The following is a 26,435-nucleotide window of genomic DNA, read 5'->3' as shown; positions in this document are numbered from 1 at the left end:
GATGACATCTAGATTGTGCCTTATCTACTGATACTCCTCTCTCGATTGCCATCACTAGAGAGCACATAATTTGATATATTTTCGAAGCCCCACTGGGAGGGGTGGGGGGCTGCTCTTCTCGTATAAAAAGGAATCTTCTAACAATGAACCGAGCTTCGTTTATTCTGATCGAGAGGCTGTAGTCCCCCTACGGCCACCAGGTACAAAATCTTTCTAGTCACCGCCCCCGCCCCCTCCTCCGCTTGATGATCCACCTCCACAAGACGACCCGCCTCCCGAATCTCCCGATGATCCATATCCACCAGAATCTCCTCCTGCTCCGGTACACCCTCCAGCATCACCTCCTGACCCGCTGGAATCGCCACCACTATAACCCGACAATTCATTGCCTTGCCCATGCCCGTGTGCATTATCGTAGGTAGATGAATACCAATGCAGGTATGTTGGATCATTACCGTAAGAGCAATTCTTGCCCCAGCCATCGCATTTCGAATCGGGACAAATGTTTAACGGTGTTGCTGTAGTAGTAGTATTTGCACTTCCAAAATATGTGGAAGGGGCAAGGAATCCCTCTCGGTTGGTGATTACCGCTTGGGACGTCTTGGTATTCTGCTTGGAGGAGTAAGAAGCAGCTGTATGGCCTTTCAATCCTGCTTCGAGGTTGCTTTTGTTGGCCTCGGAAGCCTTTTTAGACCTGCGGTGTATGTATTGGAGTTCAGTTCAGAGGCATGTGTGCTATTTTGCTGGGTGTAGACATACCGTTTCTACAGGCAGATACAGTCAGAAATGGACTGCAAGATCGTGTAATTGCCTTGGGGCACCAATCACAGGAAAGCTCACCCTCCTATCCCGTATCCAGCCGAACAGCCCTCCTCCTCTCAATGGAAGCGGGGCATCATCATTGTCCGCGACTGATCGCAGGCTTTCAGCCAAGCTACATTTGAACGTACAGGAGGTTAGAGTAATATAGTAGACTCACTAGACATATCCGGATTTGCTTCGAGAACCACCAGAGGCTTTTGCCCATGAGATGTGGGAGTGCAGGCTCGGTAGGTTGGTAGCACGCGGTGAATTGTTCAGTGAGCGAGGGGTTGGAGACTGGTTAAGTTGAATGTGGTCGGTCCGATGATTGGGTCGCACAATCATGTATCAATTGAAGGATAGAGATAACTTTCGTTTGGGGTGGGGTTGTCGAGGCGGCCTGGTATTCAGTGCCTAGTTTTACCCTTTCGTGATTCTAGTCGTTAGCAATCTATTCCTCAAGTAATTAAAGTCTGCAAATAAGCTCAGATGACCCAGGGATGGCCCAGCAAGCATCAGGTGCTTCGTGGTGGATTTCTAGCCCCCGATGAACGGCATGAGCGTCCGGCAGAATTCGATGAACGTGCTTGAACAGAAGGATGAGTAAGTCCGTACTAGGTTTGTCCCCTTGAGCCGAATAAACAAAAGAAGAGCTTTTAGCGCCGAAGAGCATGATTATCGCAATCGGGATTTAGAATGATCATATATCCGATTCCCGTCGAGCGTGGAGAACATTTGATAAAGATAACGGATGAACTTCGGCCGCGGTGATTCTCACGAATCTCATCGCAGATAACAGCTTTGATCTCGAAATCTCGGTCAGTGACTGCCGGTCCAGGTGTCTGTGTCTGCGACTCGCTCTGTGTCTGCGTCTGCGTATGTGGCCTCGTTTGTTTGGCGGTCCAGACAGGCTAAGTAAGTCATGGACCCGATGAGCCAGAGCTTAATGTGTGATCATGCGGATCCGCACGGGCACATCCATAAAAAAATAACTCCCGGCTACTGTATCATGAAACGCTGTCTTCCGTGCAGAGAGCTTGCGAACCACCGACCGACACATCCTTCCCTGGCGGGTCGAGAGCAGAGATGCATGCTACTCAAGAAGACGATCAATCTCAGCTGCGAACCTACCAACATTGAAATGATATGATCTGGTTGAAAGACATATACATACACGTCCGCCTTTCCGAGCTCATCCCCCACCTCCGCAAGATCCACAAGCACTACACCCACTTACCCCTGATCCACCTCCATCGGCTGCACTCTGTCCTTCCCCACCTGCACCTGTGGGATGACTACCCGTATCCAATTCGAGAGTCGGTACGAGGAGTAGGATCCCATCCCTTTTGGCGTACGGCGTGCTGGCATTGGTGTATCGTCCTGCAGAGCGTGAGCTTGAGTTTTGGTGGGGTGTATATGGGATATTTCGATGGGAGAGTAATTTCTGATTACGGAATTTGCGATAATCAATCTCTGTACTCCTTCCTCTACCTACGGAAGATGTCCAAGGAGTTTGTTCAAGAGCGATCGGGCGGACGGTATTCTCATGGACCTGGGGAAGTGCCGTTACCGTTGTGGAAGATTTGGTTTGATGTCGCTCGCGATAGTAACGTTTCTACCGCCCCAAAGAGAAAACCATCAACCTAGACCATCAGTGAGCAGCGATTAGGGGGTAATGTAAATTTACGATGGTGGACCAATTCAGACATTCAGGCAACTCCGTATCATTCCCTTCTGGATACGCAATATGAGGTCCACACATAGGGCGGATCAGCTGGATTGTACGAGCGAGTTGCGAAAAATTTGGAGGAATAGGATAACACAGACTGACTGGATCCTCGTCCATCCTTCTGCCTCATCCTTCTGAAATTGCGAATCGGAAAAGGTATGTCTTCACTGCCAGTCGATCGGAGGAAGCTTTAGCTGTAATGTCTGCTAACAGACCAAGGGAACTCACAATCACTGAATTCTGGAAGATGTTTCAAGGTTTCCTGATTGACCCGTATGACGAAAGGTATCGACGGCGAAGTGGTGCTCATCAAAATCGGTCTATGCGGCGACACTGGAAGAATGATCTGACACCCTCCTTTCCCCCACTCGGCCTAGATTAAAGAATCACGATTGTACCCCTGGTATTGGAGAACAGGAGGCATCCGACTGACGACCTGAAGCTCGCTGCTCATCAGATTGCATAGAACGTTGCAGAGTCAGCATCCATATATGTACAGTGGAATGGTGTTCTACAGTATTACTCGAGATCTAGTTGGCAGCCTCAACATATATATATATATATATATACGAGATAACAACTGACAGTCCTTTATTCCACCTCTTCACATCATTTGCTGGCTAACTATCTATCCTCCTCCTCCCCCGCAACCTCCACCACCACAAGAGCTCGAACACCCACTAGCTCCTCCCGAACCACCATCATTACCCCCTCCATCTCCACCTCCTCCACTGCATCCTGAAGCGTCGAAACATCCTCCCGGATGACCATGACATTCGCAGAACCCATCCATTCCAGATACAGATCCAGGCCCAGAACCACCGTCTCCACCATCTCCAGGTCCGCCCGACAGATTGGCTAAACCGAAGAAGAAGTCGATCAGTGGACCTAAATCATACTGTTCTTGATTACTCTCATTCCTCCCTTCCGTATTTCTCTTTTGTGTAATTGCGCAACAACAAGATTCGGGATGATGCAAAGGATAATCGCACCAGACAATTTCCACTTGAGATGGCTGTGGTCGATTTCTCGAGCCAGGTGAAGCTGAAGATGGACTAGTCTGCTGAGATGGTGTTGGTGTCGAAGGCGGCAGACGGGATAGAACGAGATCCCTTAAAGCTTGATCATTATCGATCATCCATTTTATCTGCTCTAGCCTTCTTTCGCCACATCTACATCCAGATCTATTGCTTGACGGGGAGGGAACGGAGAGGTATTGGTGATCATCATTCTGACTACGGCTGGTAATCAGACAGCAGCAAGTCCCAGAGTGCTCGTGAGGCCTATCACACCATATCGTATCGCCATACGTACCCCACTTAGCTTGTCGGGCGGGCGGGGCTGGAGTGGTATTTGAGGATGAGCAAGAACGAGGTTTTGAGGAAGTTGATTGGTTTGACTGCAATGAGACCCTTTGAAGACTCGCGTATAGACCTGCTGAGATTGGACCTCTAGGATCATCGGGGCACGCACTCGTACGCGGAGAGCGATTTGGGCGAGGCGGAGGGAGGGTCTTATCTGATCTCAATTGAGAGGCGGGTGGCAATCTCAGCGAAGCTAATGGACCGGAGAGAGGTATTGGTGAAGCAGATGAGCCGGAGGGGTTGATTGGTGTTGATCTAGCTTGGAGAGTCAGAACGGACTTCATTGTCGGGATGCGCAGACAAGATAGACACCGATGAGGAGGAGCACATACCCCGTCTGAGGCTGAGGAGTACAACCTGTTGTCAGCAGGTCATAGCGAACATTGGGGTGAAAGCGACTCACTTGCTTTCGCCTTATCAGCAATCCCCCAATGAGTCGGTATATGTTCTGCCGTCGTCTTAAAAGGCCTATTGTGCGTTATCGGTTATCCAGTGAGCACAAGGCGAGTGAGGTTGAGGAAGAGACTTACTCTGTCTCCCTGCAGATATACTGCCAGCTTCGTTCTGGACGCTCACACTGCTGGACATGATTGGTTGTGTTCACCAAGTGATGAGTGTTGGCCCGACTAGAGCTTGTAAATCATGTATAGGAATAGAGAGCAGAAGATGAAGCGAAGATCAATTCGAGGGAAACTGATAAAATGAATCAAAGCTGTGTAATGTCATTCTCGATTGATGAATATGGTGTTTGATGTTTGATGTGAATGTGGACAGCCTTGAGGCTGATGGGTGAAGAGGGTTGTCTACCATGACCATCCTTTGGTCGTCAAGCTCTACGATCGATGAGCACGTTCTTTGCGAACAGCCTGACCTGACTTGAAGATGGGGTACATGCTACACTTTATGGCTACAACGTACTATATGTCTTTTTGATCAATTCCAATCAGCTTTTACCTTACTTTTGTGCGCGCTCGAGAATCGGTGACGTCGCGGACATCCTTTCTCTGTCTAATAGCTGACTCTCAATTGTTGAGGTGGGACTTCGGGCAATGCTCCCGAGTACGGCTGGAATGCTGTTTCTCCGTAGCCTTGCTGAGTCATAGGCATGGGTGTAGGCGGCGACGAAGTCGGGCTTGAGAAGGTAGGCGATGATTTTGCGATCGGTGGTGGTGTACTTGTTGGTTGGCTAGGTGGTTTCTCGTTGGTCATGGATCGACTTGATTCGAGATTTGACTTCTCTTTGTTACTTGACTTCTACATACGGTTTGGATCAAAGAAAGGAGAAACGAAGTCAGATCAGCTGGTTCATCTCGTCTAATAGCACTACTTTGAGACATATCCTTGCAGCAGCCTCGATGTTGACGGAGACGGTCCTTGCAGAGTCGAAAGAAGATGGTCCAGGATTGATTGAGAATGTGAAGAATCGCGCACTCACTCGGGCTCCGAAACATCCACACCATCCTGCTTTGGTATCCTCCGAGAAGCTAAATATCGAAACGTCGTCTGGAGTTCGTTGATCTGACGATTGTCGAACAAGCCCTACAGCAAGACGAACGCAATCGGTGTGAGTTGTTACGCGTCAACTCAGCAGCAGGATTCGCTGGACATTGAGCTTCAAGTCATTTGCTCACTCATATTACCCTTCGCAGACGGTTGCGAGACCACCCTCTGAGCAGATTTGTCCATCACTTTCCACCTGCTTGCCGTACTTTCGGATGACCCGGTCTTCACAGAATGAGAAGGGATATCGAAGTTTCGAATTGATTAAGCATCAATTTTATTCATGTACGATCAAGGCCAAGTCGCATTCTGAAATCCCTCGTGTAGATCCCATAACATGTGTATTCGTGCACTCGCAAGTGATGGTATTTTCCTCGGGCAGGCGGACATTGATAAGGGTAAAAGCGCACTGTCCATCTGTCCATCCTTTTTCAGGCACCCGTTTCAGATCTCCCTTAGTTTTAAGCTAATTCGTCCTATTTTTAGTATCTACCATCAGATCCGCGACGAAAGGCTTAAGGTCTGCACAGCCACTTGAGGAATGCGGTGGAAGTTTTTAAGTCTTTCGCTCGGTTGGTGACTCGCATGCATATGTATGGAATCGCTGTGCAGCAATACGGATCGGGAGGCAGTATGGTATGATAAGATAAGTGGACCTCGGTGATCTCGCAATTTGCGCGCGCTGAGGGTAAGCCATAATTGAAAGATGCATTAATGTGAGATTATAAGGTATTAAGTAACAACAAGGGGAGTGTATCATCCAAGAAACAATCTATAGAAGGAAGATTTGACTGCCTGATACGCCGGCAGTCCGGTGACTAATTGGCTAGCTCATATCCAAGAGTGGTCCTACTCCATCAAATTATGCACATCCTCCGCCTGTCCCACTCCCACCAGTAGTCCCACCTGCAAAGCTGTTGGGAGCTTGATTTTCAGACGGTATCATCTTTGCCTGATTCTCATTCTGAGGCTGGATTTGGTGATTCCTATAGACCGGATTCTTGCCAAATATAGCTTCGTGTCTCGGTCGATATCGAGCTACTGGATCGGAGTCATCGAATTCAAACTGGGAATATTACTGCACATCAGCCAAAGATTCGCCTCCAGATTTGATGTTATTCCCATGCTTTGCGTGAGAGAGCAGTGGGAACCAGAAACTCACGCATGAGAACGAGGTCAGTCTTCTGAAGAACCCTTTCTGCCTTCGGGCGGGTGGTATATAATCGTACGGACCGGTACTTTCCTCTAAATCATACATACACCGGTCAGTACTGCAATCCTAGAAGATGCTTCGGGCGGTAATGTGATTTGAAAACATGGAACATGATCACCTCACTCACCAGATGTCGAGCCTCGTCTTTCTCTGAATTCACTCATATAAGGATGTTTGGCTGCTGTATTCCTCGCCTGCTCTTTACGCTGCTTCTTCTCGCTACTCCCCGTGCGGTAGTCGTAATGATATCCATTATTAGAGGACGTCGATGACGAGCTTGGTGAGGATGGTGGGTATGACATAGTAGGTGAGTTGCTGAGTTGCTGGAATGAGCGACTTTCTAAGCCAAGGGGGCAGATGTAATGGATTGAAATTGTGACAGTGATCCAAGATCGCCTTCTAAACGTCTTCTGGTCTGACGAGTACTGATACGAAGAAGTGGTTTGTTGTAGTGATTGTGACGATGATGATGATGAATGAAGCAGTGCCCTCTTTTCACTGATGTTGATCGATTGTTGCAGTAATTGATTGATGGATTTGTTGACTGATGAAAAGATGTGTAAAAGAGGAGGATCGAGCGGCGAAACGGCTTGCTATAGCTTTTTAGCTCAAAGGATGTTTATCTACATGTTTTCAACTTCACTAGATATCAATACATCAATACATCAGGATGATCGGAAAGAACGGCGACTGCCCTCGAAAAAAAGACCTGAGCCCTAACCATGTGTGGTTCCAAGCTATACATCGACCCCGCTAAAACGTTAGTCGGAAATAGAATACTCGTGTATGAGCGTGTGAGCTCTGCTGCATCTCCAAAAATAGCGATGAACTCCGATGAAAAGCAAGCTAAAACTTTAAGTCGATTCCGAAATGATGGGATATCACCTTATAGTTATTCCACATTCCTGATCTAAACGCTGGTATGCTAGGTCCGAGGGGTCGCACGCGAGCGAGAATACTGCAAGCGACCCTGGAAATACCATTTCTGCTTCTGCCGGCTAGCAGAAAGAATTGATAATATCAAGGGGCCAATCGAGTCGATCACTCGCCTGCTCCTTGATCAACATAACCTAACGCTAACCCCGATCCGAGGTCGCCGTCTCCGCCTTCCAAACCCTCCGATCTTACTCATGTTTTTACAGTAAGACTGCAGAAGTCGCGCGGCACCGTGCCGAATCAGTGTGGAGCGGCAGCAGATTGAAGATTAAACTTGTAGATAAATGAAAGATTCAGGATATAACGACCTGATATCACGTTAACCCCGCGTCATCGTGTCATCTTCAGGAAATCCCCATGCTTCCCTTCGACCAACGGCTTTTGGGGGGTTGTCCGAATATGAAATAGCAGCTCAGCAACAAAGTGGCATCCAACTGCTCATGTTCAAATTTCAGAACGATGTGTCGTGTTTATAATCATAATTGAACTCCATTCATTCGAGATTAAAGCAAGATGATAAAGAAGTACAAAGAAGTACCGATGGAATCTGCGCGCGCAAGTATACAAACCGATATCGTCAATCTCAGATCAAATACAGTACGAGCGATTTTACTTCCCATTATGTCAGGTTATACTAAGTAGAATACAGCGCTCAATATCGGCCAGTCACAGCAGCACTCGCACCTCCAGGCAATCCCTCTTCATCCTATTCCACAAACCCCCGTTCTCGTCTACTCCACGTACTAACGCACCATCATCACCAGGTCTCCAGGAAACATCGCTGTCCCTATCCGCATCCGCATCATCCGCACCTCCTACCTCTCCTGCTGTCCTACCTCTGAACCCCGCAGTCAGACTACCTGGACCACCTGACCTTAGACCCAATCCTGCGTTTACTTTCGTACCGATGCTGGGATCGAGGTCGGATCCAGTGTCCTTGATAAGAGGATTGAAGGTAGTATACAAATTCGGCTCCTTCGTGATTGTCTGAGTCGTTCCGTCGGCTTTATTTTTGATTTTGATACTTGATCCTTTATCCTTGATCTTGACAAGCCCCTCTTCATCTTTCGCTTTCGACTTCGAATTAGATTTGTTTTTATCGTGGTTACCGACTTTACCCTTGATCTGGATTTTGGGTTTGTCCGTCCTTTTGCTCTTATCTTTCTTGCCTTTTTCCTTCTGTCTGCTGTGCGCGCGAGAGGGTCCAAAGCCGGTAGTGGTAGATGGAGAGTAAGGGCCTTGGGAGATCATCGGCGTGTGACCTGTTTCATCGGGGTCATGACGTTTCCTATTGTTGCAAAGGCATGGAAAATATCAGTCAATCTGATGATCGCGACCGTCATGGAGTACGAGTAACCATGAGCATACTGGAAACATTCATTCACTCACATGAGCTGCGAAAGAAGCAATGTCCCCCAATATCCATAGTCAGCAGGTACGAAAAGGAGCAACAATCGATTAAGCCAATGAGGTTCTTACCCAGTCGAAGCATCCCCCGCTTCTCAAGCGCAGGACATCCGGAAATTCGGTATTGGACATCTTGATGGAATTGGTGGACACGCCAGTGCTCTACAAGTCTGCTTTTCTTCGCAAATGTCTGTGCAGAATGAAGCTACTGTAAGCTCTTGTCTGTTGGTGATGAGATAGCTCAAGCTTATGGTGAGAAAGCACGATACGAAGACATGCATCATGACTGTAAGCACTTGGAATCGCGCTGACAACGAATACCTTGAGGGTCGTATGCTGTCTCATCTGACATGTGTTCGCATACGACGAGTGTCTTTGTATAAAGCTGCACTGTCGTCGTGGGTCTGGAAAGCTCATGTCTAGACTTAGAACGCGAGACATCTAAAAGCATATGCCAATCCTGGAGTCGTTGTTCACTGTACATATATAAATCGTGAAGCTGATAACATAGTCATTCGTTGCACTATACCACTGTCCACTGTACTAAGTCCACCTACACCGAAGTACCTATTGCCACTCCAGCTTCTTGTAGCATATCGATGATCTTCAACCCGGTCTTGCACTTTCTTTTCTTCCGCTCTTCGGCAGTTCTGTTATCGCAAATCAGTCTCCATTCGACACCAAGGACATTAAACACCAAGGACATTAAGGACATCAAGTACACGCAGACTGACTTGATACGTTTATCGTTACAGTCGTACAGCAAGATCAACAAGAAGTATATGCGGAACCGACCTCTGGGTCTCATTGGGTTTCTGATGCATTTGGCGATTTCGGCTCAAGTCGGTCGCAGAGGATGTATGGTAGGTCTGTCAGCAGCTGAATTGTCGTACATCCGGGTGAGGGCGATCGCGATCCCATTTCATCGACAGGAAGAAAGGACAGTATGAGATAAGATGCAAGCGTCCGGCCAGCCTGGGCTGCTTTTTGGTCGTGATCTACTCGCATAGTATAATTGTTCAGTTTTGAGACGCTAAAACGTGCCTGGGGAAGGAGGATTGGGAGTAGGAGCGAAGCGACGACGACCCTGTAACTGGTCGTTGGTATCAACTTCATCAGAGGACCTTCCGGTTCCGGGCAGAAATGCATCTGCGCATACCCCACGTACGCCATCGATCGTTCATGATCGCCGAAGCTTGGCATCAGCGTTTCACCCTACGTTCGAGTTAATGCGTCACACAAGTGTCAAAACATCACATGGGATCCTCTATTCGCAGTGATATACTGTAGTCTTAACATGTTCATTTGTAACTATTCATGAGCGTGAGTTCCGATATGCGACATCTATCCACCACCTCCTCCACCACCACATCCCGCCGCCGCTGCACCTCCTCCACCATCTCCACCTGATCCCCCTCCTCCTCCCCCGCCATCAGCGGCACCCGCACTCGCTTCCGCAATAGCGACTCCCACTTCTGTAGAAGCGGCCAATATCTCTGCTGAGGCAGCTATCTGTTCTTGCTTCTTTTGAGCTTTCTTCTTCTGTCGTCGTTCTTCATATAGCCTATATATCAGTGTCAGTGTTCAGCTTGAGTCGCTTACTCATAGACACGGTGTGCGTCGGCGTTATGTGTAAAAGGTCAATGCAACACTTACTCGTAGATGGGTCTCTGCAGTAACGACGTAGATCACAGGTCAATTGAACAGGTCATTTCGATCATGAGGTACGAGAGAAAGGATGAGAACAATACGTACAATACTATTCAGCTCTTTCTGGTATTTATGTTTTGTAGCCTTATCCAACTTATCAATCAGATCTTTCTTTCCATGGCTCTGCGGGACCGGAGCTGGAGCTGGACCTGGAGCTGGATAATGATAAGCTGACGGATATTGACCATTACCATCGCTGGTATAGTTGTACGAGGGACTAGAGAATGCACCTGGCGGTAACTGGTTGATTGAGGCGGGCTGTCCGTTGGCGTAAGGGTTCCAATGCGGTGTGGGAGTTGGTGCTGAAGGTGGGCGTGGCTTAGGCGAGGAAGAGAGGAAACACCGATCTGAAATGTTGTTATCGTTTGCTGCAAGAATGTCATTGATCAGCCTGACACATCTGACGAAGACGACAACCCCTCTCGAGAGAAGCTGACAGCCTCCCTGGATGACGGGATATCTAGAATTGAGCATGTCTACATGATAAGACCGACACTTACTCTGAGTTGGTACTTCGAGCATCATGTGCTTGTCAATATGATCCGTAAGTTGAGATAATGTAGGTCAATAAACATCGATCAGTGTCGTGAGCACGTCTAGCTCCACCTTATATAACAATGTTGAGAAACACCTCTTGATCCTCGAATGACATCAGAACATGCACTGTCTTCCATCTAACAAGCGAGTTTCCTACTAGCTTAAGATAGTACGTTTTACCTTCCTTTGGCTCTCGGTGTGCTCGGGCTGATGGCGTCATCACCATCAGCATCATTAGGTCCTTGATCCGTGAATTTTCAGCAGCACTGCCACGAGAAAGGTCTTTCCATACAAGTCGATTCATGAGGGCTACAATTTCAGATGATTTGCAGATTATAGGTGTAAGTATAGTCATATATGGCATTGGGCCACTGAGAAGTGAGAAGGTACAAACAAGATTTTCCGCTTTCCCTGAGAACCCTTACAACGAGAGACGAATTGACAAGAATCCGCACCGAAAAACCAGAATTATAGCAATAAAACAGGACCAAGAATAAAACAAAAAGGGGAAACGAATGTGGTACAGCTGATGATGACGGACGCACGAAGCTAGATCGAGCTGTTTCAAAGTAAATCACCTGGCAAGACGAGTATTGCCTGCCACTACTTCCTGCTCAGCTTCTTCAGACTCCACTTCTTCTTCTCCCCACTCCCCGTGGAAAGACCTAGCTCATCAGGTCTCACAATATGTCCGCCCCTCCAATCGTTCTCAATGACCGTATATTCCCGATTATTATCATTCTCGTCATCCGAATCATCATCGTTAAGGGGGACTTTCGGTTGATACCTATTCGAGAAGATCGAGACGTATGGCGAAATTCCCATCGATGCCGAAGTACTCGGATTGGGATTAGACAGCGATCGCGAAGCTGAAGCTGAAGTAGCGGAACGACCCATAGTCGAAGGAGATAAACCGTGATATCGGCCTGCTAAATTATCCGTTATCGGATTATTGCTGGTGCTCCCTCCAGCGGCGTACTTCCTGGAGGGCGCCGTATGACTTCGTCCGTGAAGATTGGAATGGGAGGTGGTCGAGCCAATTGAGCCGAAAGAAGATTTACGGGGTCTTTGACCTGTAATCGGGTTGCTTGTTACCGGGAAAGGACTCGATATGTGCGGATGCAGATCATCTTCATCGTCCTTCGCTGTTGCATAGCTCATGAGGGAATTAGCAGTCAAAGAGGCAGGTCTGGAGTGTTGCTGTTGTTGGGCATTCGAGGGACCGGCAGTCAACCACATTTCCTGAGCTGACACCGCCCTCTGCCTAGCCCTCTTATGAGCGTGTCGAGTCGATGATGGGGGTAACAAGGGTTGTTGAGCGGATGTGAGCGTGGCCATATGCTTCCGATAAGCGTCCGCTCTCTTGTCGTAGATGTTGTTGATGGATGGTAAAGATGATCTGGGAGCATCGACGCTGACCAGAGGAACGAGGGGATTGGACAATGCACGACCTGGCCAAGGAGTATCATCAGCTTTCATTGAGTATATCAGACGATTATCCCCTCCGTACAGGACACATTCGATGATATGATAAAATAATACTCACCGTGGACACCACCGGCACTACCTGGTCTCCTCACTCCCCTTTCAGAACTCTTGCTAGATCCTCCACTCCTGTTCGAGCTCTGCGCACTGAAGAAACTCTCACCATCTTCGCTGCGAGGTGTCAAGCCCGAGGATCTCCTTTCGATTTCCGCAAATTGCCTCTCGATAGCGTAATTCTCACCATAAGCAGCTAATTGCTCGGCTAAAGACCGACTCGAGTCAAGGGAAGGTGGAAGTTGAGCCAACTGGAAGATATCGCTTTCGTTCCGCTTGACGGCTTCCTTGGCTTCTGCGTGGGAAGATATCGTACGACGATTCAGTGGCGCGGAAGTGATGCTCGCCACTTCGTCCTCCGGTACAGGCGGGAATCCGCCACTTCCACCAAGCAAAGCCAAAGACAGTGCTGAAGGTGTTGTGAGCGAAGTGGGAGGGGTAGAAGTAGATTGAGCGTAAGAGTACCCCATGCCTGATGTAGTCGACGCGATGGAAGATACGGATATACCCCTTGGTCGCCCATCAACGATCGAAGTGGATGCTGTGCCGCTTGATCCCACGGCAGTCTGATTCCGCTGATTGCGCACATCGTCCGGATTGTCGGAGATCGCGGACATTCTGAACGACGCCGAGGGCGTGGAGTGTCGAGAAGAGTCAGTTGTGTTCGAACCGACACTTGCTCCGCGCAATCTGCCGTGTATACTTAGACTGTCTTCAGTTTGAGCTGTTGGGGTTGACTCGTTCGCGCTTCCTGTAGAAGGGGGCGTAGGGGTACTATCATCGTCCTTTTCGAACTGATCGTGCAATTGATCGCTAATCTCAGACTGCTGCGCTTCGAGTCCAGGAGAAAGAGCATCATGGTAAACATCATCTTCGGCGTCGAATTCGGCATCGACCTCGGCCAATCTTCTTTGACTTTCCCGTCTAATCAAGCCAGACGCAGCCACTTTCCTAAGATCCACATCATCTTCCCAGCCCAATCCGGCTAGTCTGGGTGGATTGAGAGCTTTGGTGATCGTAGAAAGTATAGGACTCGGTAAACCCCCAGAATGAGTCGCAGAGCGTCGTCGGACGTGTCCGAGTGATGTTGGACTTGACGAAGAAGCTTCTGAGTCAGGAGAGAGCGGAGAGGATGATATGGGTGATTTGATGATTTCCGTTTTGACCCTCCGTATACCAGCTCTCTGCAGGGATGAGTCAGAGTCATCGTCGTGAGCCCACTCATTAGCCAGTGGACTGGGGGCGATGACCTCACTGCCTGTTCTAGGTCGGTTGAAGCCCGACTGGCCTGGGGTTGTGGCTGAAGACAAGGGAACATCAGACGCTCGGTGCTGTAGTCGAGATGGAAGACCAGGACTATCAGGGAAGAATTTGGTTTTCGTGACTGGCGCGGAGAGAGGTTGCTGAGGCGTTGGTTCCCGCGCATCCACGTATTCATCCTCGTCATTCAAACTGATAGCTTCGATTATCCTAGGATCGATCCCCGCTCCTTGTTCATTGTCTATCCCGGCGGCTTCTTGATTTTGCCTTTCCATGTCCAGGCTCGCTCGCTTCAGTCTCTCGATCCCCTCTTCGATCTCTTCAGCCGCCATGGGCTTTGTGCTATCCGACTTCATCGGTGGACTAGGACTTCTCGAGGGAGGAGAATGTCCACCTCGCCTGAATAACCCTTTGAATCCATGTTTGTGCTTCCTATGATGCGTATCATCCGTTCCGCTGGACTTTCTTCTACCCCTGAAAAGTCCACCTCCATGCGAGGTGTGGTCGTTTTCATGTGAAGTGTTATCATTGGCTGGATCAAGCGAAGAATGACTATGCTGATCTTTGTCGTGATGATGCCGCATGGCCGCCCGGAATGCTTGGCCTGGATGAACGGCTTTTTCCAGGATGGATGGCAAAGTCGGACGATGCGAGGAAGTAGAATTCAATCGGCCACGCGGCTGAGGTGGTGGTGGTCCAGCTGAATGGGGTGGTGAACCGAGTACGATGGAAGTGCCGTTACTGTGCGAAGAATGACCGCTAGTGACCCTGGACAAGGATACCGGACTGCCCTGTCCTGAGACATCACTGTCCTTACTTATCAAAGGTCTATCGTTGCCCTTTTGAGGCGACGGCGATCCGGGTAAATCGAGATCTACAGGTGACTGTAGGTGATCTGACTCATTGACTGAGGATATATCGCTTGTCGTGGATATGCGAGGGATAACGTTTGGTCTAGATCCCGAGACATCGGATCTGGGGGAGTCGAAGCCGCTTCTATGCTCTGACAGGTTATCTGCGAATGAATGTCTTGATCCTCTTCTCAATAGACCCTCCAGGCTTTTCTTGACTCGCCCAGCACTTTCAGATGTCGTACTTGTCAGACTGAAAGCCCTCTCTTTCCCTTTTCTGGATCCGACCCAGGTGGGACGGCTATGGATACTGATTTCTTCGTCGTCGGGAAGATGGGAAGTCGAGCCAGAGGGAGAAGAAGGTTCAGCTCTGTCCGAGTTAGCAGGGTCGTTCAAGGCGTCTTGGTGCTGCATATGGTGGTAGACGTGTAAGACGTGAACAACATCTTCATGTCCGTTGATAGTAGCTAAATCTTCAGGGGTGTTTCCGTTCTTGTCTGGTTTCGTAGCGTCTGCACCTGAAGCAAGGAGCATCTGGACTACTGGAGCATGACCATTGGCAGCGGCGAAATGCAATGGGGTTGAGCCTAGATCCGCTCTGAGGTCAATACCTTTACTAGACTAATCGCTGTTCGATGAGACTCACCTGCAGTTCCGACACTGGGAGCTGTCCCTTTCTTTCCATCACTATAACGTCTAGGTAATCTTGGTGCATTCACATCCGCTCCATTCTCAATTAACATCCGCACCACGCTGACACTTCCACCTGAGCAAGCCGCATGTAACGGTAAGACTCCATGCAAGACCGAATTGACGGGTTGACCATGAGTGAGAGCGTAATGTACCAGTCCTACATTCCCACTTGCGGCTGCCGAGTGAAGCTCCAAGTTCGGGACTGGCGCCGGGAAGTAGATTGGGCATGGGACCGATGAGTCGAATGAGATGTATCGGCGAAGTCGATCGGCGCGGGATACGAAGTGGGATCGAGGAGAAGCAGGAGATGGTGTCAGTGGTGGGTTGTGAATAGAGGAGAGAAGTATCATGACAAGTGGTCAGCGATATTTGTGTTTGGATCGGTCGTATCGGTGACACAGCGAGCAGGAATCAGGTTGGGATAAAGGTGAATGAAGAGGAAGGAATCTGATAAGTGATCGAAGTCACAGCTCCAGCGTCCAAGAAAAGAACGCGAGGTGAGTGTTGCTTGCGGAGAGAAGGAGAGCCAGGAGGAAGAGTGGGGAGAGAAGCGCGATGTGAGAAATACGAAGAAGGAAGCCATCGCATTTCGTGGCTTGATGAGGTGATGCAGTAAGTGAGTGATCAAGTGATGGATGACGAGGCAGATGGATATTGAATGACCGGTGAAACGTGTTTTGATCATGTCAAAGGATGCTCGTAACACGCCTCAAAAGCGAGCGAGCGAATTTAACGGCCGACCGATAAGTCAAGCATCCTTTGGAGAGGATCGGCGGATAGTCCGGTAAAAGTGGAAATGGAGATAACACACAGACACACAGATACACAGATACACAGCCATGGACACCGAAGGTCATGCGGAAACCAAGATGCGGAGGTGGAAGTGGTAGTTCAAGTTAAGTCAGATGAGGGGATAAACCGACTCACATTCTAGGACGACATCGTATTTGGCCTCAAGATCTTCCCTCTTATTCGGTGATCGCATCATTCTGATCTACATCTATTCCTATATACCTTCATGCGACTGAGATCCCATGCGTGTATTCTGCCCAGTATCCGATGTGTGTAAATTGTTCCTGCGCTCAGACCTCTGATATCTAACCTTTCCAGATGGTCTAAGTTACCGTGTCGATGTATCGATGTAGTAAACGGCCTGGGGTCAAACCCGAGCCTCGTTCACGAGTAGTGTAGAATGTCGCGTTCGGTCTCTGCTAAGATGGACTCGAAAGCTCCTTTTGAGACTGACATAGATGTCTTCCACTGATCAAGACCGATGCGGATCAAAGAACGCGGTGTAGATCGCTTCCCTTTTTTGGATACCGATACCGAAGATCTTCCTTCTTCTCTTCTGCAGCTAAAGCGGTTCGTAGATCGTGTTTCAGAAACCCTAACCCTTTGAACCGTGGTCCGTTGATGGGTTGTTTTCGTAAGGCTACTCGAAGCCGGAGCTGATTGTAAGATGATCAAGATCAAGATGTTCAAGTACATGTACTCGTATATACGTATGAACATTACAACATTACCATTACTTCTCCCTTGCACATGGTCGAACATGCATACGGGGTATGATACTCTGTATGATGTGAAGGAACGTGAGAAATACAAAGTTCGGTAATACTTGACAGAACCCTGAGATATCACTTTGCACTTCTGTTATGACGACGTGGTCCCCTCCTTTCCCCTATGAACCGGGTAACTCAGGGTCAATTCGTTCATTTAAACTTTCCTATCGATTCGGAGTAAATCACTCCTTGCTCCTTGACTTCACTTCGATATCAAGATCAAGTTTCGAAATCGATTTACCTTCAAGTCATGTCATGTCAACCATGCCAAAAGGATATAAAAAAAGTCCATATTTCTTGCATAAGATCTGTAAAAATTACTTCTTTTCGTGCCCTTCCGATTGTGTTATGCACACTTTCTATTCAATCTATGTAATTCTATGCTATACACATGAAGCCTTTTTTGCAATGACGGAGGATTGTCGGCGGATCCCAATGAACGCTTTTCAACCTCAAAATCTAGATCTAGAAAGAGAAGATACCTGATCCTCTTCTTCTTCCTCCTCCGAAAGGATGTGTAACAGCCGCACTGACGAAGAGACCGACACTGCCCGATTCGAGATACCATATTCAATCAGCTCGAGAGAAATTGCCGAAAGGAAAGCGGCAGAAGAAGGATAGCGCAAGAACTCACGTCAAACCAATAGCCACACTAACCAACTGTTGGGCTACACTAAATCCACTACTATACGCAGTCGACGAGCCGTCCGAGGACTCCGCAGCGAAGTTGAAAATACCTCCATTGGACAGACCAGATGGAAGTTGGAACAGGATTCCAGTCACCGTGACTGGGAACGAGGAACCGTTCGAGATTCTGCCGTACAGATTACCCAGTGTACCAACTACGAATGAACCGATGGCGGATGTCATATCTGATCGACCGGGGAAAGCGAGAGATGAGAAGTGGTTGGATGACCACCCTGCGACTGCGACTATGACCATGATTGGCTAGATGACACAACTTAATTAGCTCCTTCGAAGTTCAATTAAAAACACGCTTTGTCGGAGGTAAGGGATGTATCAGATCCGTTTGAAATTGGATCGGGTCCTTGATCGGGGAGAGAAATGAAATTGCACTTACAAGTTCCTTGGCCCAAAGTGGTTGTTGATTCCTCAATGAGAGGAAGAACGCATAACCAGGACAACACAGGAAGTCTGTAAAGGTAGAGGCCATTAGTTGATCTGTGTACGATGAAGAGGGGGTAAGTAAGATCGACGTACACCAATAAGCAGAAGGAGTGACTTGGTACCATGGCGCCCCTCCATGCGTACTCGCACAGGTATAATCGCTTGCGTATAAGACCTGGCGTATTCAACCACTCATCAGCAACTTTCATGGCTTTCTCACGCGATTGTTGACTCACATCTTTGTGAGTGATCTTTTCGTACAGCACCGCTCCGATGGAAATACCGAAACCCAAGAACAGGGAGTAAATCACACCTATTGCGTGGAGACAGTGTCAGCAGGTGTCCACCATCTGGGTTGCACTGTATGAGGGACTCACTATAACCGATTCTGACAGCACCAGCGGTAATATTTCGCGAAGCCAGTTCGAGAGCACCACAAAGTACGATGTAACCCTATTATTCCAAGATCAGTTCCGTCATCTACAGTATGTGGAATCTTTACACAGTTGAATGTGTACTAAAGCCAGATACTTACGGGTAAGATCAACACCACTCCACCAGAGACCAATGCAGTGTAACAGAACACCTCGGTGGAAGCTAAAGCAGCCGAGACAAAGGAGATGACAGTGGCAATGGCGATTTCGAAAACGTTCGAGAACATATCGTTTCGAGCAGCCAACATCTGCACACCAACAAGCAAACAACCCAAAGGCATAGCCATGAGTGCATCGACGAAAGAACTAGATTTTATCATAGCCGTAAATCAGCTTTCAGATCCTCCCTAATCATGATGAATGGCGGAGTGGGAGTCAGGAAGACCAGAACTTACCCGTAGAAACCAATGACAGTGATGAAAGCAGAACACATCGCACCGATCAAGAGTGTCTGCCACCAATTGTAATAGACAGGGGTGGTCATAAGCACATCAAGATCTTTCGAAGCTTGTTCCACCGACATCTTGTCGTGTACCACGTTCCAGTAAAGATGGTGTGTCGCTAGGAGTTTACCCAGATCCAATCCAGTAGCTTGTTTCAAGAACTTGGTTTCCGAAGTATGGGTAGCATCGTCGCCGAAGGAAATCAACATCGTTCCAGGCATGTAGACTACTTGAGCGTTGATTTCGAGCACCTTTGCTGTAGCTTGGATCTGGGTTTCCAGTCGATGTGAAGGGGATCCAAACATCATCAAAGCTCTTGCTAGTTTCATCAAGAATTGTTGTCTTGCCAAGATCGCAGCAACGTGTTGAATGATCTAAACAACATTCAAGCATTAGTACACAGCTCAAGATGATGAGATTTATGAGATGGAGTCGGATACTCACAAAGATTTCCTGTTTCTTTCTAGCTTCCCTAGCCTTCTTTCTGCGTTTCTTCTCAGCCTCCCATTCTTTCCTTCTTCTCTCGTCCTCAGTCAATGGTCGAGTGAAATAATCGGCTCCGCCTTTCTCGGGTGGTGTGCCCAAAGGGGTTTTTGCAGCACTCAATAACCACTTCTCGGCTGACTTGATCTGTTTTCCACCTTCTTTGAGCGCATTCACGGGTAAGGCAGCTAGCGAATCCAATCTCAAAGCTCCAACTCCAGACTTGGGTCTCTTCTTATGCTTGTCGTCCCCAAGGGTCAAGGAGGACGAGTTGTATCTGGAGTTGAGAGTCAAAGACGAGTCATCCGTCGCCTGTCTTTCCCGGTCGCCCATCCGTTCTCTTTCTCTCATGCCGACTAGATCGTCGGACGAGATAGCCTTTTTCTTCATGCTGAAGTCGTCCGAGGGTGAATCACCATTCTGAGAGACCGCTGTAGAAGAATGTATGGAGGTGGGTCTCGATCCACCTCGAGATCCAGCTCTGGAAGAAGGTCTTGAAGGGGGTCTCCAGTTTTGGATTTTCTCTTCAGCTTCTAGGTTGGGAGCTGAATATCGATTGAGCTGATAGCCCGGTCTCCTTGCTGCTGGTGCCAGGGCTGATCCAGCGGGAGTGGCTGCTCCAGAGAGGTTTGCGGTATTCTGGATTAGCGCACCGAACACTCCAGCACCTGATTTTGCTGCTTCGGGACGTTTATATTGAATTTGTTCTTTAGTTCGCTGGAAGAAACCGGATAATCCTGGTGAAGGCGGGCGTCTTTCTCCGTTGGAATATCTTGAGGGCTGAGGGGCGAGTGGTTCTCCGGTAGCTTCAGCAGAAACGGAGGATCGATGCGGTTCATTGTGAATCACGACCTCGTTGGCTGGCGTACCATTCGAATTCGAACTAGAAGCTGATTTCTTGCCCAAACCAAGGAATCCTTTGCCACCTTTGTGATGCTCCTGAGCTCTTCTTCTTGCTTCCTCCTCGTCGGACGAATCTTCATCATCCGAGTTAGGTCTTGATGACGCAGCAGAGGTGGTGCCTGAGTTCATGCCGCTGTTCTGTTGGCCATATAACGCCAAGAGGGAAGATAAGACAGATGCGCCCCCTGGCATGCCAGGACCAGAGCCGTGGGCTGCCGCCGAAGCTGCCAAAGAATGTTTACGAGGTTCGGGATACCGAGCAGCGAACGCATCTTGAGAAGCACGTGCATCGTCTTCCTGCTTCTCTGGATCCGCCGATGTCGAAGGAGCTCCACCTCCAACACGTCCAGCTCCGAACGCTCTGTTGACATTGCCTGAGGTCTTGACTCTCCTCCTAAGCACACCCCATTTACCTGTATGCGCTCTGACGAGGTCCTTCGCAGCGTCTCGGTGGTCCGGGTCCTGACTTGGCATCTGAGGGATATTGGGTAATCCATCTCGCTCTCCGGGATCGATATATGTGGCCACATGTTCCCTCATACCGTTATCCTCACCTTCTTCAGGATTCGATCCAGCACTAGTCACTCGATTCAGAGGAGGATCGACATCTAGCCTGTAATCGTAATCCTCATCTTCGGTTCCTCCTCTAGTCTCGCTTCCGTCCGCACTACTCTGTCGACTCAATTGACTTGGAGGTCTATGCCTTCTGATGGATCCGGTTCTATGGGCTTCTAAGGCATCTCTAAATTGCTCGATGTTTCCTTCATCTAGTTGATGAGGTGAAGAGGGGACCGGTTGTATGGGGTGTAACTGCACGATATGGGAATCCGAAGTCCATTGAACCCGTCGGCGGTTCTTGATCCCCGAATCGGGTGGAGCCAGTCCCCCAGGTGTGCTGGTAGTGGTCTGACCTGGAGGTGAGACAGTGGCAGATTGAGGCGAACTCTCCATTTGCCCTGGTGAAGTGGTGTGCGAATAAGGGGATGCGATGACATTATCACCTCCAGGGGAAGGAGAAGTCGGCGAGGCGCTCTCGGTCTGGATCTGCAGAACCGGTGCTTGGGGAGTAGTGGGGGCTTGGAATGGATTGTCGGGTATAGACATGGTAGCCAGAGGTCCTTCTGAGAGGCGAGGGCTTTGTCGTTTCAATGGTACGTGAAGTTCCTCTTAATGGCGTGAATCTACAATATTGTCGTTTGGAAGAATCGTTGTGTGGAGATCGTGATCGTGAAGAGGTTCGTTTTTGAAAGAGAGATAAGAGATAGTCGGTTTACAGATTAACAAGAGGAATCCTTCTTCAGGCTAAGACTCGATGCTAAGGAAAAATCCCGGCCTTAAGCTTTGATATTGAGGTACTCTTTGATGGTGAGATGTAAAACAAAGAACAACTGTCTGTCTGTTCGCGAAAAAGAAAGAAGCTTTGATCAGTTCTCGAAAATCATATACAAAGAGGGAACGATGATGTGACTCTGAGTCTCGACTGTGTCTTTTTCTCCACAAGAAGGATGAGGGGGTGATTGGTCGATCGCAGCCACCAGGTAAGAGGCAACGAAGGGAAAACGTCTAAACCCACTCACTGACCGCGTCAAATGACGATCTTGGTCTCACAGTAAGACCCTCCAAATGACACAAAACACAGTTGCGGTGGATACGTAGTATGCTACGGCCGTCGCGAAAGAGCGAGACCAATTATTAAAGGGTTGGTATCTAGTCTAAATCCTAAGATAAGGGTTGGCTTCTTGGTGAAAACCCTGGTTTCGTCGGTGAAGCAAAGAGAAATTTGTTTCGGTAACGAGATGCAATGGCAATCGTGTTGAATCTTTTGCGTCTTGCACAGCTCGAGGAAGATGGGTCTGAGATGTTACGGACGACTCCATGTACACATCTGCCTGATGGATGGGTGATGCCAAGTGAGTGGAAAACCGACGATGATGCGAAAGAACGAGATTTTGGGGTTTTGAACCAGGACCAAAAAGATTGTGTACGCAGACAATCGTAGCATGAACTCCGCAATTTTGCGTACCGTACAAAAGCGTTACGGTAAACCCGCTAAATAAACAACAACTCCGAACCTGAACAAGGGCATAGCGACTGCAGCAAGCGGACCAAGGAAAGAAGGAAGGAAGGATGATGTAAACAATTGAATTTTCCGCCGGCGGTATCCCAAGAGAAATAAGAAAATACTTCAGGGTCAAAATCTACAAAGGGGGATCATCCGAGAAAAACGTAAAATCACGCATCGCCCATCACGCATCAAGGCTCAATTTGGTGTGAATGGGGTTTGGAGTGACAACAAGGTGCGTGCATATATACATGACCGTGAGAAGTGTTCGAGGCTTGAGAAAGCTTCTTGCATGCATGCATGTAAGCATAAGCTTCGCAAGTTCCGTTAGTCAAACAGATAGACAGATGAACCGAAAGCACAACTTCCTGCTTGACACATTCATCGAGAGGAGAATATGAGCAGGCAAGACGTATCAGAGAAAGATGGTCGGAACCTACCTGTATAAGGTTACAGTAACCCGATCCGACCGGATAGCATCATCTACCAGATTGAGGGGTCATGAGCAGGCGAAAGATCATCTGACCCACAGCACATCGAAGCGGACCGACGTGAGACCTAGAGCGGTCCCAGACATAACCAGGATCTGGGGTAGGTGTGTCAAGGTGATATAATACCGAATGGTCCGCTTGGCTCTGCAGCCTTGGCGCAAGAGTAGCAGAGAGAATCACGCGAAATGAGCAAGATGACGTCAAACGATCTTTTCGGGCACCGATCATGTCAGAGAGGCACTCAGAGATCGTTCGTGCGCCTATGAAACGGACGGTTGCAGAAAGGAGGCGCGCGAAAGGCACCAGGTTGGATTTCGCCTCGTGTGTCGTGTCGGTGCGACGTGTTTGGCTCTTAGTTGATTTATGGGAACCACCGAAATACAACGCATTTGTTTTGACCACACTGACCGTGTAAAGAAGACAAGAAGATTATTACTATACAGGCAGATAGGAGGAACAGCGAGCAGATATGTGGTTAAGTGACGGTCAGAGTGCGTGCCGCTGTGCTAGCATCTCACCGAATCACCATGTGGGATCCGTCAGAGCGGAGTGATGTGACTGACCTCATTTTGTGCACAGAAATCGGTATTGCCCTAGTGGCTTTCGGAATCTTCTTCCAATTCCTAGGTGAGCTAGTTCATTCTCCATCTGCTGCGGCCAACAAGCTCATATGGGTACAATGCTATGTCATAGGAATAATGTTATTCTTCGATGGACCTCTGCTGGCTTTAGGAAACGTTAGTCCTATACTTTACCTCCTGTCTCGTATGCTCCACCGGACGATAGTAATTTCAGCCCGACGAACAAGATCAACCGAATGCGCAAGGGGGCTTGGTGTGTCGAACAGCTCAAGAATACTGACTATATCGTTTGGCATACACGTAGATCCTATTCTTATCGGGATTACCACTGATTATCGGTCCAACTAAGACGTTCTACTTTTTCTCCCGGAAAGAAAAATGGAGGGGTACACTGTGTTTCTTCGGTGGAATGTGAGTCGCGCACACAGCACACCACACACAGCTCATTAGTCGCACCGGCTGTGCTATCAGAGGGTTTAAGTAAGGACCGATGCTGATATACTGGCGAACGCGCTGTGCTATAGATTATTGGTGTTCTTCAAAAGACCTATAATCGGTATCATCATTGAGTTCGTGGGATTCATAGGGTTATTCGGGTAAGCTCCTTTCCATCCGTGCCTTTCCTCATTTCTGCTTCCCTCACTCCCACACCGATAACCCCGTAAACCGCAATACCCATATATCGAGGAATATATCCTGTCTGCGCACTGTATACTAATGTATCCTGTTCTGGGCGAATACTACAGATCCTTCTTCCCTGTGATCCTCCAAGCTTTGAGACAGACCCCGTTCATCGGTACTTTCTTATCGTTGCCTTATATACGAGGGGTAAGTCAAATCGACATAACACTATATTCCGGATAATGGCATTGTGCGTAGTTGACAGAATGCTCGGTCCTGGTCATGTAGGCTGCAGATAGGTTAGCGGGTGTTCGACAAAGTGCCGTATGAGATTTGAATCTGTCTACGGACAGGTCAAGCGATTGTGATGGGAGAGGGTTTCTTCGATCGGAAGTTGCCGAGAAGAATGCATTCAATCAAACAATCGTTCCAGTACCTACCTTCTCTTGTGTCGTTGTCCTGAACGGCACGCGCAAAAAGCATGGAGCAGAAGAAGAGGCCAATAACCGATGGCATAACATGTCAACCAAGATTGAGAGACTGGCTCATATAGTACAGGTATACATGTTGCAACAAATACAAAACTGCTCATGAAAGAGGAAAATCTATAAACAGACTGAAGGGGATTACTGAGAGTTGATAAGGCTTGAAGAATTGGCCGTGGGGGGAGACGAGATGAATTGTGTGTTCTTTTCTCGATGAGAGTCAGGGTGTGTGAGAGGGGAGATGGACAGCGTATGGACGACGCACGGATGAGCGAGTCGTGTGGGATGTCGAATGTGGAATACAGGTACCACAGAGAAAAAGTAAGATCGAGAATAGTATATATATATATACCCCAAAAAGTGGTGATACATCACACCTGCCTGATCCTTCTCACTTAGAGGCAGACGCTTGCTATGCTATACTATACTCCGAGTTGGTGTCCGCTGCATCTTTTCGCCTGTATATTGGCTCAGGTGCTCTTCTGCTTGAAGCCACTCCACTGATCTTTCTCTTTCCCATCCCAGATCGGTCTAAACGCATCTTCCACGAACCCATTGGTCTCCTTCGGGCTGGCTTCCACAGGCAGGACACTCGCATGGTACGGCCTATTCCCATTATCATCGAGATCATCATCTTCATACGAGTGGTCGTTATGATTGCGGTTGGATGGTCGTTCGTCCCTCTCCGGTATGGTGGTCGGCAGGAAACCGGAATCCTTCTTCATACTTGCTGTAAGAGTGCTATTACCATTCGAAGGAGAAGGTAAGAATCCCTTGGAGAATGATTTAGGCTGAGGGGAAGACGAGAATAAGAATTGAGTACCTGCAGGAGGGGTGTTCCATGATGACGCAGGAGCAGGAGGCGGTATGAATGGTCCACCCCCGTTATTCGATGTTGTAGATACTGCTGGAGGAGGGATCGGTCGGTGCTGTTGGTATGGTATAGGATTATTCAACGTTTGGGCGAGTTTAGCCTGAGTTGACTCGTATGTGTCAGCTGTCATGCCGTTGGATTACATTGGAACGGAACAAGATGGGTATCAAAGAGGCTGAGGAATAACTCACCTGAAGATCTCGGATGTTATCTCCTTGTTCACCACGCAGATCTTTGCTAAAAGTAGCTAACAGATCGTCCATGGACGCCATTATGCTTGGGCTTTCCTAGTGATCGCAGACTCGTTCGGAATTATTCCCTTGGAGAACCAAGGGCGGCAGAGAGAGAAAAAGCGATTGTATCCTTGTTGACACCCGATTTTATGGAGTTCTTGTCGTGACTTGGTTAGGATTTCGAAATACCGGAAGTCGGTTCACGGATATTGACGATAGGCCAGGTCGGGAGGTTGTCCTGTGAGATACTTATATGGTCGCTACTTCGCCGTTTCTTGGCTTTCGAGAATTTGATCGGTACACAATCCCTTTGTTCTCGGAGTATAAAAGGGGTTCTTGGTGTGTTTGTCGTTTGATGTTGAACCTTCGGAGGTTTGTATACCGAGTCTCAAGGTAGTAATCGAAACCGTATGCGATTTCGTTGATTGATATCAATCTTCGATAAATATGAGGTGTGAGGTGAGGCGAGGTGAGGTGAGAAATGGACACCTGAGGGAGGCCAGAAGGCCAGCTGATACTGGATAGGAAAGCTGGGAGAGATAAAGGATAAGAACGTTTCTTTTGTTATCGTGTTCTCGGGTTGTAGAGTGCTTGG

At 48.4% G+C, this 26,435-nt stretch overlaps 10 protein-coding genes across 10 annotated transcripts; 1 reads left to right on the top strand and 9 right to left on the bottom strand.

Annotated features, from left to right (window-relative positions):
• Positions 1-213: 213 nt before the first annotated feature.
• I303_105179 (uncharacterized protein) lies at positions 214-2,660 on the bottom strand (the record flags this gene model as incomplete). The annotated part of the gene is made up of 6 exons (XM_018408667.1): positions 214-684; positions 841-911; positions 980-1,016; positions 2,039-2,416; positions 2,489-2,535; positions 2,633-2,660. The coding sequence occupies 6 exons, from the start codon at positions 2,658-2,660 to the stop codon at positions 214-216; spliced, it is 1,032 nt and encodes a 343-aa protein (XP_018262358.1).
• Positions 2,661-3,158: 498 nt separating this feature from the next.
• I303_105178 (uncharacterized protein) lies at positions 3,159-4,178 on the bottom strand (the record flags this gene model as incomplete). Its single annotated transcript, XM_018408668.1, has 1 exon — positions 3,159-4,178. One exon carries the CDS (start codon positions 4,176-4,178, stop codon positions 3,159-3,161), a length of 1,020 nt encoding a protein of 339 aa, XP_018262359.1.
• A 724-nt stretch (positions 4,179-4,902) lies between these two features.
• Positions 4,903-5,580, bottom strand: I303_105177 (uncharacterized protein; the record flags this gene model as incomplete). Its single annotated transcript, XM_018408669.1, has 3 exons — positions 4,903-5,148; positions 5,330-5,433; positions 5,526-5,580. 3 exons carry the CDS (start codon positions 5,578-5,580, stop codon positions 4,903-4,905), a joined length of 405 nt encoding a protein of 134 aa, XP_018262360.1.
• Positions 5,581-6,256: 676 nt separating this feature from the next.
• I303_105176 (uncharacterized protein) lies at positions 6,257-6,909 on the bottom strand (the record flags this gene model as incomplete). The annotated part of the gene is made up of 3 exons (XM_018408670.1): positions 6,257-6,460; positions 6,557-6,639; positions 6,735-6,909. The coding sequence occupies 3 exons, from the start codon at positions 6,907-6,909 to the stop codon at positions 6,257-6,259; spliced, it is 462 nt and encodes a 153-aa protein (XP_018262361.1).
• Positions 6,910-8,209: 1,300 nt separating this feature from the next.
• I303_105175 (uncharacterized protein) lies at positions 8,210-9,758 on the bottom strand (the record flags this gene model as incomplete). Its single annotated transcript, XM_018408671.1, has 3 exons — positions 8,210-8,831; positions 9,508-9,600; positions 9,685-9,758. The coding sequence occupies 3 exons, from the start codon at positions 9,756-9,758 to the stop codon at positions 8,210-8,212; spliced, it is 789 nt and encodes a 262-aa protein (XP_018262362.1).
• A 536-nt stretch (positions 9,759-10,294) lies between these two features.
• I303_105174 (uncharacterized protein) lies at positions 10,295-11,182 on the bottom strand (the record flags this gene model as incomplete). Its single annotated transcript, XM_018408672.1, has 4 exons — positions 10,295-10,514; positions 10,607-10,620; positions 10,706-11,028; positions 11,161-11,182. The coding sequence occupies 4 exons, from the start codon at positions 11,180-11,182 to the stop codon at positions 10,295-10,297; spliced, it is 579 nt and encodes a 192-aa protein (XP_018262363.1).
• A 618-nt stretch (positions 11,183-11,800) lies between these two features.
• Positions 11,801-15,890, bottom strand: I303_105173 (uncharacterized protein; the record flags this gene model as incomplete). Its single annotated transcript, XM_018408673.1, has 3 exons — positions 11,801-12,648; positions 12,744-15,434; positions 15,494-15,890. 3 exons carry the CDS (start codon positions 15,888-15,890, stop codon positions 11,801-11,803), a joined length of 3,936 nt encoding a protein of 1,311 aa, XP_018262364.1.
• Positions 15,891-17,567: 1,677 nt separating this feature from the next.
• I303_105172 (uncharacterized protein) lies at positions 17,568-21,597 on the bottom strand (the record flags this gene model as incomplete). The annotated part of the gene is made up of 9 exons (XM_018408674.1): positions 17,568-17,649; positions 17,737-18,050; positions 18,184-18,257; positions 18,324-18,405; positions 18,467-18,543; positions 18,608-18,683; positions 18,766-18,970; positions 19,060-19,481; positions 19,552-21,597. 9 exons carry the CDS (start codon positions 21,595-21,597, stop codon positions 17,568-17,570), a joined length of 3,378 nt encoding a protein of 1,125 aa, XP_018262365.1.
• Positions 21,598-23,515: 1,918 nt separating this feature from the next.
• On the top strand, positions 23,516-24,578 carry I303_105171 (uncharacterized protein; the record flags this gene model as incomplete). The annotated part of the gene is made up of 7 exons (XM_018408675.2): positions 23,516-23,537; positions 23,626-23,673; positions 23,740-23,783; positions 23,932-24,038; positions 24,152-24,223; positions 24,374-24,455; positions 24,537-24,578. The coding sequence occupies 7 exons, from the start codon at positions 23,516-23,518 to the stop codon at positions 24,576-24,578; spliced, it is 417 nt and encodes a 138-aa protein (XP_018262366.2).
• Positions 24,579-25,203: 625 nt separating this feature from the next.
• I303_105170 (uncharacterized protein) lies at positions 25,204-25,879 on the bottom strand (the record flags this gene model as incomplete). The annotated part of the gene is made up of 2 exons (XM_018408676.1): positions 25,204-25,707; positions 25,799-25,879. 2 exons carry the CDS (start codon positions 25,877-25,879, stop codon positions 25,204-25,206), a joined length of 585 nt encoding a protein of 194 aa, XP_018262367.1.
• Positions 25,880-26,435: the final 556 nt, after the last annotated feature.

The sequence above is a fragment of the Kwoniella dejecticola genome, chromosome 6 (genome assembly GCF_000512565.2).
Source record: "Kwoniella dejecticola CBS 10117 chromosome 6, complete sequence".
Classification (NCBI taxonomy): domain Eukaryota; kingdom Fungi; phylum Basidiomycota; class Tremellomycetes; order Tremellales; family Cryptococcaceae; genus Kwoniella; species Kwoniella dejecticola.
This window is presented reverse-complemented; position numbering and strand designations above follow the sequence as displayed.